The sequence below is a fragment of the Oryctolagus cuniculus genome, chromosome 17, assembly GCF_051225735.1.
Source record: "Oryctolagus cuniculus isolate XC-2025 breed Fujian yellow rabbit chromosome 17, ASM5122573v1, whole genome shotgun sequence".
Classification (NCBI taxonomy): Eukaryota; Metazoa; Chordata; class Mammalia; order Lagomorpha; family Leporidae; genus Oryctolagus; species Oryctolagus cuniculus.
Genome location: NC_142883.1, coordinates 33,857,505 through 33,871,040, shown reverse-complemented (window position 1 = coordinate 33,871,040; position 13,536 = coordinate 33,857,505). Strand labels below are relative to the sequence as shown.

The following is a 13,536-nucleotide window of genomic DNA, read 5'->3' as shown; positions in this document are numbered from 1 at the left end:
CTAATGCCTGCAAAGCTGCTGGGCGTCTGTCTCACAGCCTCTCACCTGCTTGGCAGAGGAAGAGTGGCCCAGTTGGGCATGGGTCGTGCATGGGCTGGTCTCTCCCAAGGCCCCACTTTCCTCAGCCCCAGGCAAGGCTTTGCCACCTTATTAAAGCCACTCGGCCTCTCCAACCCTTCCCGCAGATGATTCCTAGATAATTTGTGCAGCAGATCCTCTTTAATCTTTGATTTGGGGCACCGCACGAAGGGAACCTGCTGCTAACCTGTGTCTTCACAGCTTGAATGGGGGTGGACAATGTGACACTCTTTTAGGTAGTCTGGTGGGGGTATGGGAAATCAGTCGTTTGGACATCAGTCAGCTTCACTTTCTGAAAACCCTGCTGAATCGCCGGGGTAACTGTTTTCTCCCCAACTTGTGTGGCAACTCCCCCTCCCCTTGGAAAGGATGACGGGGTGCCATTCTTTCGGGACCTGCTCAAGCCCCCCAGGATGCTGCGCTGCCCAAACAGGCCACTGTCAGGGGTAGGAAAAGGAAGAGCCAAGTGTCCAGCGCAGCAGAGGGACGAGGACCCGAGGCCCTGACCTTGTCCTGAGCAACTCTCCATCCTCTGCGCCTTCGGGGGCCGCGGGCTTCAAGGCGGGGGGTCCCCCAGTCTGGCGCCACCCTCGCGCCGGCACCCAGCACAGCAGAGGTGCAGGCCCCCGCCCCGTGACCGACTCGCCCCGCCCCTGCCGCTGGGCCCCGCCCCCCAGCGGTCCGCACTCGGGGAGGCGGGTGGGGGCTGGCGGTGCGGCGAGGTCGGCGCGCAGCTCCCGCCGCAAGTCGCTCGGGCGCTGTCCAGGCGGAGCCGGCCCGGCCCGGGCTGCAGCCATGGTAAGGCGGGCGGGCGCGGGGCAGGGCCGGGGCACGGAGGGCCCGTTGCTCCCGGACGATTCCAGGGGACCCACAGCGCCGCAGCCCCGGCTGTGCGGGGCAGGAGGCGCTGTCTCCAGCGCTGGCCGGAGAAGCTGCGTCGCCGCTCTCAAGTTTGTCCTCTGATCCGAGCAGCGGCAGAGTGGGCCCCGACCCCCGGGATGCCGCCCGCGGTCTTGGGCGAAGGGGTGGGTCCGTGCTGAGGGAGGTGCCCGCTGACCGAGACGCGCATGTGGGGCTGGGAGGACGCGTCAGCGACTAGCGGAGGTGAGGGTCCCCGTCCTTGCCAGGTCAGCTGTTAACCTCCTCACCTACTGCCCTGAGCAAAGGGGCCAACACCAGCGTCCTGTGGAAAACGCAAAGGACGCCCATAGACCATGCCTGCCTGCCCGGAAGGGGTGAGACCCTTGGTCCTTCCTTCCCCCATCACAAGGGGCAGCCCCTGGGCTTTTCCCAGAAGGACCTGGAAGAGAAGAAAGCCAGCTCACCATCCTGCCCGGTGGGTTCAGCCATATCCCTCTGTCCCTCTGCTCCCAGACAGAAACCGTGAGGGAAGCTTCCTCCTGCTGCATCTGCGCACCCCCGCCCCACACACACACAACCTTTCACTCTGCAGTGGTGGGGGCTGGGGGTGCTCATTCCTGCCACCTGCCTATAGTGGGAAGAGAAACAGTAGCCCTAGCCAATCTCCCTGGAGGCTCAGGTAGGAAGTTCTGATGATTGCCTGTGAGGGCGCCAGCTCCTCTCCTGCCGTTGTTGCCACAGGCAGTGTGTGAGTGTCAGGGTCTCCGGGCACATGTCATCCTCCACCCAGTCTGGAAGCCCCCAGCCTTTGCCCTCTGCAGTGGAAGACACAAGCTGCTTTCAGCGGGAGGGGATCCGTTGCCAGCCTGTGGGGGGCAGGATGTTGGCTTCTAACAGCCTCCAGAAGGGAACTCCCTGGGCCTGGTAGAGTCAGAAGCTTCCAGGTCTGGAAAAAACAACCTTTTGGGTTCTTGTCTCTCAAGCTGTGTCCAGGCAAAGGCCCAAGTTCTTGGCCAGGAAGTCTTGGTGACCCTGTGACCTAAGAGGGGGTTTCTGGGAGAGGCCCAGGGGTGCCCGTCTGTATCCTTGCTCCCCAAATGGGGGATGGACAGGCTGATTGTTCTAGGGATGGAAGCCTGGGGAAGCACTGACTATCCCAAGTGCCAAGCCTCGCAGGGGCCAGAGAGGCTTTTCTGCCACACACTAAGTTTGGTTCAGCTGAGGTCTTGGTGCTTTCAGCTTGGCTGAGGCCACCCATGCTTTCTAATTAAAGATACATCGCCATCACCAAAGTCCCCAGCCTTAGGTCCCTGCCCTGAAGGCAGCCAAGTTCCTAGACCCTTCCAGTCAGGCCAGATTCCTCTCTGAGGGTCTCCTTGTTAACGGAGGTCGGTGTCCAGTGGCTTAGGAAATCTACAGCCCAGGAGCCCCCAGGGAGTTTAAATTTGCATGTGAAAACAATAATAGGCCAACACTAATGACATCCTGTGACTTGAGATCTACCTTCTCTGCAAGTTCAAAGCCCAGCCTCCCTGGGAGGCAAGGAAGAGCCATTAAGGCCCTGAAATTAAGGCACTGTGCAGACTCACACAGGGTATTTCCAGCACAACCGGAAGCATTTGGCCTGACTCCTAGTCAAGTGCACCATCTGCGCACTCCCAGCCTAGCCCCTCAATTTGTTTCCCACCTAAATGGCAGCTTTGAAATCTCAGGGATGCGAGCTTCTCTTTGGCTTCAAGCCTTGCCCCTGGGAGATCAAGTGCTAGCAGCTCCCTGTTGACTCTGAGGGATGATGGAATTGATACAGGCTCCCATGAGTCAGAGGACAGGCATCCCAGGCCTGAAGGAGTCCCTGGAGCAAACCCCCTTAGTGGCAGGAGTTCCCTGTAGGGAAGTCTAGAAGCAGTTTTCTGAAGACAGGGTCTCTGCTGGGAGAAAACCAAGGGACACTTGAGAAGTCCCATGAGAAGCTATACACAGGGCTATGTATAAAAGAAACATCCTACTTTATAAAACATACATCCTACTTTAGTGCTGCTTAAAGTTAAGGTAAAATTGGGAGATTGTGGGGTGGGAGTCCTTGAGGAATGAGTCTTCTGGGTGGATGCCTCTAGGAACTGATGATGGACCAGGTCACCTTGGGGACAGCTCACAGACCTCCAGCATGCCTCCGTGTCCTCAGGGGTTAAAAAGAGTGGCCCAGTGGATCAAGGGCTTGTGCTGCAGGCTGAGGTTGGTGCTGTGCCCACCAGGGTAGGCAGCGGGCAGGCCTCGTGGGGCAGCCAATCAGAGGAGGAGGGGACTGCAGAGGAACTGAGTGATCTGCTGCAGCTGAGCTTGTCCTTGGAGGGTGGGAGCCAAGGGAGGGGGGGGTGGGAAGGACATTCCACAGGCTTTTTTGGCCCCTGCCAGAAACAGAGGGGGGTCAAAGAGAAAGGGAAAGGCGCAAGCCAGGAAGCTAGATGACAACAAGAGCATCAAGACAAGGCTGTGTCTGTGTGAAGAGCTTTGCCTGGGAGATAAAATTAGACCCAAAGCTTACTGACAGGGAGTCCAAAGAGTGGGGCATGGACCGTTCCCTGGGAAGGCAAAAGAATTCTGTCCCTGAGGACGGGACTGAAGCCCGGGTAAGGTGCTGCTGTGGGAGATGGGTGGACTTGTCTGCTGGGCTAGGATTGGGGCTCAAAGTCAGGAAATGATTTGGTCACAGAGCTGGAGGGCAGGATGGACAGACAGGAGGTGAGGGCCCTGGGGTCTGGCTCCTTGTCCTGAGTTCTTGTGGCCCCTTCCAGGCTGATGAGCAGCCAGGCTGCCCGAGAGGAGGCTGGTGTTGGGTTTCTTGTGGTGCCACTGTTAGATTGTGGGGGCTCCGTGTGTCCCTCAATGTCTTCCCTTTACCCTCCCCTGTTGCCCCTCCACTCAGAACCTCTGGGGCAACCAGGTAGGACACAGCCCTCTCTCACCCACCCTTAGCCTGGCCCCCAGACCAACTGCAGGGTCACTGTGAGGTTGTGCAAAGAGGCAGGGTTTCCTGGAATTCCCCAGACTTAGCTGCCAGACAACAAGACCTGCTGCTCCCTCACCCTGTCCCCTCCATATCTATAATTGATCATCCAAACTGGGACACTTTTGAGAGTGATAGGGAGCACACTTAATCATTGTGTTAGGACAGTAAGCATAAACCAGGGTGTATGGTCACCCCATCAGAAATACTATGGGCAAGAAAAGACTGTGAAGTCAGGCTTGACCCAGGACTGCCTCTTCTGGTCACTGAAATGCATCCTTTCCCCTGTGATGGTTCCACTTTCAGGCTAAAGGGCTTGGCCTCATTTCTTCCTGTCTGTCCAGGCGAGCCCTGGAGACTGTGGCTATAAGCAGGTGTGGGGACTTAGGAGGTGAAAGTCTGGAAGTATCTTAGAGGACTTTTCCTCTAGCCTCCTTTTCTTGATCTGTCTCTGTCATAAAACAAGAAATGTGCATGTCTGTCTTGCTCAATTCTTCCCTTTGTAAAATAGGGATATGCAGGAAGACTATGGCCATCTTATCTCCCCCATCCTGGCTGGGACTCCACAGTGGTCTGGGATAGCCCCCCCTGGCTTGGCCAGTCCCCAGTGGGTGAGTCAGCCTCCGCATCCGGCCCTTGTGCATTGTCTGGGGGTGGCACGTGGGTATTGTGAGGCAGAGCTGAGCCCAGCACTGCCAGGCACCCCACAAAGGAGGCTGACCCCCAAAGGAGAGAACAGGCTTTAGGGTCTAGAGCTGAGGGTAAGAGTGGGAGGAAAGTGCCCCTCTTCTAAGCTGGGGATGGAGTAGAACAGGCTTCAACAGAGGAACCAGCCCCTGAACCAACCAAACTGGTTCACAGTTTGGGCCACACCCCCTCCTGCACCTCTGGCTCTGGGAAGAGGGGACAAGGGGGCAACTGAGGGGTGCTTCCCCTGTATGTCCCTACCACTGGGGACCATGAGCGGCAGCCCTGGAGTTCCAGCCATCTTTCAGCCCTCCCCGCGCTCTTCCTGACACATCCCATCTTCCCTCACCTGGCCCCTCCCACGTCCTCTCCACCCACACTCAGCACTCATTGGCAAGTTCCAGGGGCAGCTTCTGGAATGGCTAGTGTCTGGAGCAAGGGGTAGGGTCAGCGGTACCGAGCTCAGGGGAGTGAGCACCCAGAGAAGAATCTGTACCTGAGTTCTGAGCTCACTGACCAGCAGTGTGACAGGAGGCGCAGATCCCCCTGCCGGCTCTTGACTTATGGGGGTGGAGGGGTCGGGGAGGGGCCTGCAACGCCCTTCCCCCTCCTTATTTCCCTCGTATCCTTGCTCCATTCTGACTCAGACTCTCCTTTGAGTCCTGAGCCACACTCTCCTCTCAGGTGTTCTGCTGCTGTCTGCTGCCTTCCTACTCAGTATGACTTCCTGACCTTTGGGGCTGGCCCCGGCCCCTGGCTTGCACTGACCCCCAAGGCAGGGCAGCCTCAAAACACCCTGTTGAGAGGGAACGCCAGAATTGGAGCTCCTTGGTTGCCACGCAATTGCTAGGGCTTTGGGGACCACTCAGGACTCCTCCAGGACCCTGGGGCCCTTCCTGGAACCCTGGACTGGGGAGGCTTTGTGAGCAGGAGGAAGGCACACCGAGCACTCCTCGGCTTGGCTGCAGTTCCTTTCTCTTCTAACCACAAGCGCTTTCCCCTCTCTCCTCACCTTCTCCTGTCATCCACATTCTTCCTCCATCTTCCCTTCCGGCTCCCTTCCTGCCAACCTCCCACCTACTTCAACCCCCCCATCCCCACCCTTCACCCCCCACCCCCAGATCAAGCGTTTCCTGGAGGACACCACGGATGATGCAGAACTGAGCAAGTTCGTGAAGGATTTCCCAGGGAACGAGAGCTGCCACCCATCGGAGGCCAAGACCTGGGTGTCCAGGCCCCAGATCCCGGAGCCAAGGCCCCAGACCCCGGAGATCTATGATGATGACCTGGAGTTGAGACCCCCGTCATGGCCCCAGGCCTCTGACAGCCAGCAGTACTTCTGTGCCCCAGCCCCTCTCAGCCCCTCCACCCGGCCCCGTAGCCCTTGGGGCAAGCTCGATCCCTATGATTCTTCTGAGGTAGAGCCTCCACTCCTGCCTTTGCCTTCCAGTGGGCTGGCTGGTGCAGGGAGAGCTTCAGGGTGTGTGTGTGTGTGTGTGTGTGTGTACGCGCGCGTGCATGTGTATTTGTAGCCTCTCTCCGTCTTGCATCAGTGCCAGCTTTGTGGTACCTGCCTCTAAGAGCCCTGGAAATGGACAGTATCAGCAGGGATGAAAGGCCCGCTGATGACCTCAGATGGGAACTCAGAGGAGTTTGGCACTGCAGCTTTAGGGAAAGGGCAAAGCCCTGGAAGGGAGAGAGAAGACTGGGGGCTGGGATCCCCCTGCCTCCTGCCCTGATGCGTTCTGCCTTCCCGCCTGCTAGGATGACAAGGAGTATGTTGGCTTTGCGACGCTGCCCAACCAAGTCCACCGAAAGTCTGTGAAGAAAGGCTTTGACTTCACCCTCATGGTGGCAGGTAGAAAAGAAGCAGGGCCGGGCTGGGCAGGGGTGGTTTTAGGTGGAGATGAGGGGTATGTGTGGGATAGGGGTGTGGGTAGGGAAGGAGCAAGCAGCAAATGGCTGTGCCTTTTTCCAAAGCAGCCGGGAGCCCCTACTGGCCAAGAGTACATGTGTGTCAGGTAGAAGGGTGAAGTGGTGCACGGGGTATTTGACCAACAGTTTCTAGTATCTGCCGCTTTCTGTGTGACCTTGGGCAACCTCTTGTCCTTTCTCATTCAGATGAGAAGGCTGGACAAGCCGATCTGTGTCCTGCCTTCCAGCTCCAACATTCTATGGTTTGGTCAGTCTACTCCCACTCAGATAAGAGCAGTTTCCTTCATGCCAAGGTCCAGTAGAGCTGCCCCTCCACTACAACTCTTACCTTCTGAACCGGTGCCTCTGTCCTTTCTCCTGTCAGGAGAGTCTGGCCTGGGGAAATCCACTCTGGTCAACAGCCTCTTCCTCACTGATCTGTACCAGGACCGGAAACTCCTCAGTGCCGAAGGTAAGGAGAAGAGCATGAAGAAAGGCAGCTAGACCTGTCTCAGGAATTAAACTTACCCCAGAGTCTGGGGGCTGGGGCCCTCCCTGACGTGCAGGAGACCACGGCTTCCTGGAGAGATTGATGGCACCTCTCCAGAGGCCTCTCTGGCCTGGCAGCCCACCAGCCACGTCCCTAAAGATTTGGGTGCAGAATTAGAGGAGGGACCAGAATCCTGCTCTCTGAATGAGTCTCTGACCCCCAAGAGGATTCCAGGAATTTAAGAAAAAAAAATGGGAGCAGAGAAGAGGCTGGGGCCAGAGCCAACAGCCACCGGCATTTCCTGTGTTGGGAAATGTACTCCTTGCTGGTTCCCAGAGAACAGGCCCCAGGCAGCTTGGGAGTGGGAAGGCAGGCAGCATGAAGCTGGCTAGGGTAGGGCAGTTTGTTCTGACTGGGTAGGTCCCTGTCCTTGCCCTGGCCTCAGTTTCCCCCTTCTCCAGAGCGGATCATGCAAACCGTGGAGATTACTAAGCACGCAGTGGACATAGAAGAGAAGGGTGTGAGGCTGCGGCTCACCATCGTGGACACGCCAGGTTTTGGGGACGCAGTCAACAACACAGAGTGGTATGTCTCAACAAGCCCAAACCCCAGCTGCCCCGGCCTAGTCCACACATACACACAGGAGCCCTTGTCAGGAGAAAGAGATTTGTGACTTTGAACATGTCACTCCCTCTTACTGGACAGCCAACTTCTCCTCCGTAAAGTGAGAGGGAAAGGCCTGGAATCACATCTCTAGTGTTCCTCCTAGTGCTGATCTGTAATTTCATAGTGGGGGTAGGGACACAGAGCAAATGCAAAAATATGTAGCATGGTGCCTGCCGTGTAGTAGGTGCTCAGTAAACATCGCCGTCCTTCCTTACAGGTAGGTCTTGTTGGAAGAACAGGGGTACATGGAGGGGAGAGGTGCAGAAGAGAAGAAGGAAGAGGCAAAGGGAAAAAATAGGTAGAACTTTGTTTAAGTTTCAGGCACCCTGCAGGCTCTCTGCTGGAAGAAGAGGTGGCTTTGCCACACACCTCATCATCCCTGGCTGGAGGGAAGCCTAGGTAATGGGCAGGTGATCAGACCTAAGTGAGTAGGTGAGGGGGGGAGTGGCTAAGAGATAGGAGAAAAGCTGGCGCTTTGATGAAGAAGCTAGGCAGGTGGTGCTCAGAGCCCTAGATGGGAACTGACATCTTGAATGCATTTAGAAACTGCACAATCTGTTTCTTCAACTGAAAAATATCCTTATCACCTCACCCCGTTGATCTGAAAATCACCAGAATAATGCATGAGCATTGGAAAACAGAATAATTACGGGACCAGCAACATCATTTGTGGAACTCAGTGCAAAGTAAAAAGGTGGGGGTCCTTGTTAGGAAGTATTACAGATTTCAAGTTGAAATTCTCCGAGCATAAAACTAAGCATGGGCTCATCTGACTGCAGGTCACTGTGTGACTACTCCGGTCATGTGTCCTTGAAGCTGACCCTGAATAATTGCCTCACACAGTTTTTATTTTTATTTATTTGAAAGGCAGAGTTAGAAAGAGACATTTTTTTTTAAAGATTTATTTATTTGAAAGGCAGAACAACAGAAAGAGGGAGAGACAGAGAGATCTTCTATCTGCTGGTTCACTCCCCAAATAGCTGCAACAGCCAGGGTCTGAGCCAGGCTGAAGCCAGGAGTCTGGAATTGCATCCGATCTCCCACAGGGGTGGCAGAGCCCCATGTACTTGAGATATCCTCTGCTGCCTTCCCAGGCACATTAGCAGAAACCCGGATGAGAAGCAGAGCAGCCAGGACTTGAAGCAGTGCTCTGACATGGGATGCTGGCATTGCAAGTGGCAGACTAACCCACCGTGCCACTGTGCCAGCCCCTGCCTCTCACATTAATCAGATCCTTCTAAGACCTCTTGTGCTCTGTGCCCCCCATCACATGTTTTATCATAACAACAGATGACTTTCAGCTCAGCTAACTGGTCCATACACAGTATGTGGTCTCCATCAATATTCCCAAGGGAGCAAGGTGAGCTCCATATAGTCTGCCCGCTTCCTGCTCTGTCAGTATGTCTTAGCAAACTGGGCTTGCCCTGAAATTCTAGTCCCAGCTGGTACCTGATTCCTACTTAGCAAGTACCACTCTCTCCTTCAGTCAATCTACTCGCCTCCTCTTACCTTCTGTACTAATGATAATAATTTCAAGTTCAGTGATAATCTCACCTCACACTTTACAGTGTACCTCCATAGCTGCTCGTCTAGTCAGCCAACACCAGGTGTCCAGCCTGCGTTGGCCATTTTAAAGGATGCGGAACAAGCATGAATGATCCCTGTCCTTGTGAGACTTACAGTCTAGTGGCAGTGGAGGTGAGGGAAAGGGGAGCAGTTCTCTAACATGCGTCAATCAGATGGCAAGTGAGTACTTGGGTCAGGGAGTCTGCAGTGACAAACATGGAGCTGGAGCCAGAAGGCCAGGGACTCGGGTGGGTAGAGAATCTACTAGCCACATGGTCCATATCAAGTCTCTTAGCAGCTCTGGATTTAATTTCTTCATTTGCCCCATGAGTGAAGATGCTCGTAATGCACAATGCCCACCTGTCAGGGAATTAAGGGCTACACTAGGCAACATAAGAGGAAGAGACCTGAACATGGAGATTCTTGGGGGAAAGATTTATATTTGTTTCACTGAGTGGTGACTAGAAGTATACATTGGTGTAGCCCAGAGAGCTTTCACAGAAGAGGCGGTTCTTGGTTAAGGCCTTAAGGATGGGAGTGGGTTTGGAGAAGTGGAGCAGAGGGTGGAACCACATGAGCATAGGCCATGACTGTGAACCTGACTTGGAGCCTCCCTGGCTTCCAGTTGGTGTTTACCTGCAGCCACCTTGCTATTCTTACTGCTTTGTTTGGTTATCTGGGCCCTCTTCCTCTCATCACACAAGTACTTATTGAATCCTGCCTGTGTGCTTAGAACACAAGACACACACCTTTGTCCCACCCAGGGATCCCCCCCCTGAAGATGTAGGAAAGCAAGCCAGGGAATAACAATGTCTTGAACACACTGCTCAGGTCTGGGGCTGCTTCTCTGCAGTCCCAGAGCCCCGCAGGAAGCCCCCACTCCCACAGTGTCTCTGCTTCTCTGTCCCTGCCCCAGCTGGAAGCCTGTGGCAGAATACATCGACCAGCAGTTTGAGCAGTATTTCCGAGATGAGAGTGGCCTGAACCGCAAGAACATCCAAGACAACAGGGTGCACTGCTGCCTGTATTTCATCTCACCCTTCGGCCACGGGTATGGTCTGAGCCTGAGGCTCCTGGCACCACCGGGTGCTGCCAAGGGAACAGGCCAAGAGCACCAGGGGCAGGGCTGCCACTAGCAGGTGGTCACAGATTCCTGTTCCCCAGGCTCCGGCCATTGGATGTTGAATTCATGAAAGCCCTGCATCAGCGGGTCAACATCGTGCCTATCTTGGCTAAAGCGGACACACTGACACCTCCAGAAGTGGACCGCAAGAAACGCAAAGTGAGGGAAGCTGGTTGGGGGAGGGGAGAAGGTGGGCTCCTAGAAAGAATGGGGTCCCCAGAACTGTGGGCCCTCATCCATTTGCCAGATCCGGGAGGAGATTGAGCGCTTTGGAATCAAGATTTATCAGTTTCCAGACTGTGACTCTGATGAGGATGAAGACTTCAAATTACAGGACCAAGCCCTAAAGGTGGGGCCATCCCAGCGCACCCCTTTCCTTCCTTGTTTCTTCTGGGAAGAAGAGGGGAGTAGAATTCTTATATATGGTCAGGCTATCAGGCTAGGAGAGGACCCTGGCTTCCTAGACTGAAGCCGAGAAGATGAAGATACAGGTGGAAACAGGTGAGAATGGGGGTTGCTGACAAGCACCCCTAAATTTTTCCAGGAAAGCATCCCTTTTGCAGTCATCGGCAGCAACACTGTGGTAGAGGCCAGAGGGCGACGAGTTCGAGGGCGGCTCTACCCCTGGGGCATTGTGGAAGGTAAAGCCCCATGCTTGTGAACAGGATGTCTCCTTGCCTTCGGTGGCACTCTCCTACCCATGCCCCTGGCTGACCCCTAGCCTTGCTATGCAGTGGAAAACCCAGGGCACTGCGACTTTGTGAAGCTGAGGACAATGCTGGTGCGTACCCACATGCAGGACCTGAAGGATGTGACACGGGAAACCCATTATGAGAACTACCGGGCACAGTGCATCCAGAGCATGACTCGCCTGGTGGTGAAGGAAAGGAATCGCAAGTATGACCAGAAGCCAGGACAGAGCTGGCAGGGGGGAGTCCCAAGTGCAGCCTTGGGTGAGACCCAGCCCTTCCCTTGCTCTTCTACAGACCCTGGGCTCAATCCGAGCAGGTGCTGGGGTCCTCCTAGCCTCACCCAACCCTCTCTTTCCCTTCCCCTCAGCAAACTAACTCGAGAGAGTGGTACCGACTTCCCCATCCCTGCTATTCCACAAGGGACAGATCCAGAAACTGAGAAGCTGATCCGAGAGAAAGATGAGGAGGTGAGAGCAGGATCGAGCGGTAGGGACTGAGAGCCTGGGAAGCCCCGTGGTGATCATACAGCTCGGTCTCTCTCGGTTTGGGAGGACAAAGATCTCTGTCTGGTGCATATCTGGGTCCTAGATTGGTCAACTGGTTTCTACTCAGAGTCTTCAATATACCCCAGGGCTACCAATGCCCTGGCTCAAGGGAGCAGAGCCTGGGGGCGATTCCCCAGATACTACAGGCCTCTCTGAAAAGGCCCTGTTTTGATGCGTGTGCCTATTCCAGCTGCGGCGGATGCAGGAGATGCTACACAAAATCCAAAGACAGATGAAGGAGACGCATTAACTGGCTTTCGGCCCCGGATATTTAAATCTTCTCTTCTTCCCGCCCATGCCAGCCGCTCCCAACACCAGCTCTGCTCAGGCCCCTGCAGCTACTGCCACTTCGCCTTACATCCCTGCTGACCTTCCAGAGACTCAGAGGAAATAAAGTTTAATAAATCTGTAGGTGGCTCCTGGTGTCCCTGTCTGTGTCCTCACCACCTCCTCAGGCCAAGGTCCTAGCACTGCTTGGAAAGGTTGATGGAGGAGGATGCTGATTTCTGGCATCCAGCAGGAAAGGAAAAGCCGCAGCGGTGGGGGAGGCAGTTTGCGCTGCCCACGGCAGGGTTCACAGTCTTTCCTCAGAATCCAAGCTGGGGGCAGGCTTTGTGGCACAGCAGGTTAAGCTGCCACTTGGGATGCCCACGTGCCATATTGGAGTGCCATGTAGAGCCCTGGCACTTCTGCTTCTGATCCAGCTTCATGCTAATGCAACCTGAGAGGCAGCAGATGATGATGGCTTCAAGTACTTTTTCGGGCATCTGGGGACTGAATCAGGATGGAAGATCTCTCCTTTTCTCTCCTCCCCTCTCCTCCCTCTCTCCACCTCTTTCAAGGCAAGTGAAAACAAACATGAAAAAGACTTCCTTTCAGGTGGCACCGCCATCTTCCAGTCATTTCCCCAAGATGAAAAGGAGAGAGAGTAGCACCCGATGTGTGTTCTCCAGGCCTTTTAGAAAACATGGAGTTGTTCCTTTGGCCACATACATGCGCCTTTACAAGAAAGGTGACATTGCAGACACCAAGGGAATGGCCCCTGTTTAAAAAGGAATGCCCACCAGTGTTACCATGGCAAAAGTGGAAGTCTACAATGTTACCCAGCATGCCCTTGGCATTGTAAACCCTAGGGGCAAGATTCTTGCCAAGAGAAGTAATGTGCATACTGAGCATGTTAAGTACTCTAAGGAACAAGAGAGCTTCTGAGCTGTGTGAAGGAAAATGATCAGAGAAAGGAGGAAGCCGAATAGAGAGGTACCTGAGTTCAACTAAAGTGCCAGCCTGCTCCACCCAGAGAAGCCCACTTTGTCAGACCCAATGGAAAGGAGCCTGAGCTGCTGGAACTCATTCCCTAGGAATTCATGGCATAATAAGTGTAACAAAAAGGAAAGACCTCTAGACTGTTGAAAAAAAAAGAATCCAGCCTGGCCATTTTAGTGACGGTATCAATCGTGCTTCTACTTGGAGCCTGGACCTTTATCCGTCTTTCCCATAGTAGCCTCAGTTATGTAGCCGTTTTGGATATGACACCTGTCTTTGGGAAAACAGCTATTAACCAGATGAAATCTCCTATTTCCTCTCATCTGGGAAAAGATATGCAGAAGTGAATTTCCACATTAGGAATCCTGTGATGCACCACTAAACAAATGCATAAACACTATCATAAATGCTTGCAATGAATAAAAGCACACTCCTTGTCCTAGAGTTCAGTATCTATTGAAATATGAAGCATAGGATAGGATGTATTTGTTCTAGACCCTGGAATTAGAAAGTACCAAACACAGGCAAGGTTCTGGTCTTCCTGGGCCTTACTAATTGTGCTAAAAATTCCAATGCTCTATAAACAGAGATACGTGGGAACACTCGTCCCAGGCCTGGTATTAGAGCGTTCGGGCCCACTTCGGAGC

General features: G+C 54.4%; 1 protein-coding gene across 8 annotated transcripts; it reads left to right on the top strand.

The window, feature by feature from the left end:
• Positions 1–739: 739 nt before the first annotated feature.
• Positions 740–12,035, top strand: SEPTIN4 (septin-4). 8 transcript variants are annotated; one of them, XM_089317236.1, is made up of 12 exons: positions 798–876; positions 5,752–6,048; positions 6,395–6,488; positions 6,930–7,016; positions 7,480–7,619; positions 10,183–10,317; positions 10,431–10,548; positions 10,637–10,738; positions 10,934–11,030; positions 11,124–11,286; positions 11,449–11,548; positions 11,817–12,035. In XM_089317236.1, exons 5-12 carry the CDS (start codon positions 7,504–7,506, stop codon positions 11,874–11,876), a joined length of 891 nt encoding a protein of 296 aa, XP_089173362.1. In that variant the 5' UTR covers positions 798–876; positions 5,752–6,048; positions 6,395–6,488; positions 6,930–7,016; positions 7,480–7,503; the 3' UTR covers positions 11,877–12,035. The 8 variants fall into 8 exon arrangements, 7 of the variants coding, with proteins under 7 accessions (XP_008269445.1, XP_089173364.1, XP_089173362.1 ...); XR_016223788.1 differs by lacking the exon at positions 798–876 and adding an exon at positions 3,346–3,566 and having other exon boundaries at positions 7,496–7,619; positions 10,155–10,317; XM_002719263.6 differs by lacking the exon at positions 798–876 and adding an exon at positions 3,407–3,566 and having other exon boundaries at positions 7,496–7,619.
• Positions 12,036–13,536: the final 1,501 nt, after the last annotated feature.

Bases quoted from the DNA above. Each gene is read 5' to 3' on its own strand.
- SEPTIN4 (XM_008271220.5), top strand. From the start codon at position 4,459: ATGCAGGAAGACTATGGCCATCTTATCTCCCCCATCCTGGCTGGGACT. The intron at 10,549-10,636 runs GTGAGGGAAGCT...TCCATTTGCCAG, and splicing joins TGGACCGCAAGAAACGCAAA to ATCCGGGAGGAGATTGAGCG. The intron at 10,739-10,933 runs GTGGGGCCATCC...AAATTTTTCCAG, and splicing joins TACAGGACCAAGCCCTAAAG to GAAAGCATCCCTTTTGCAGT.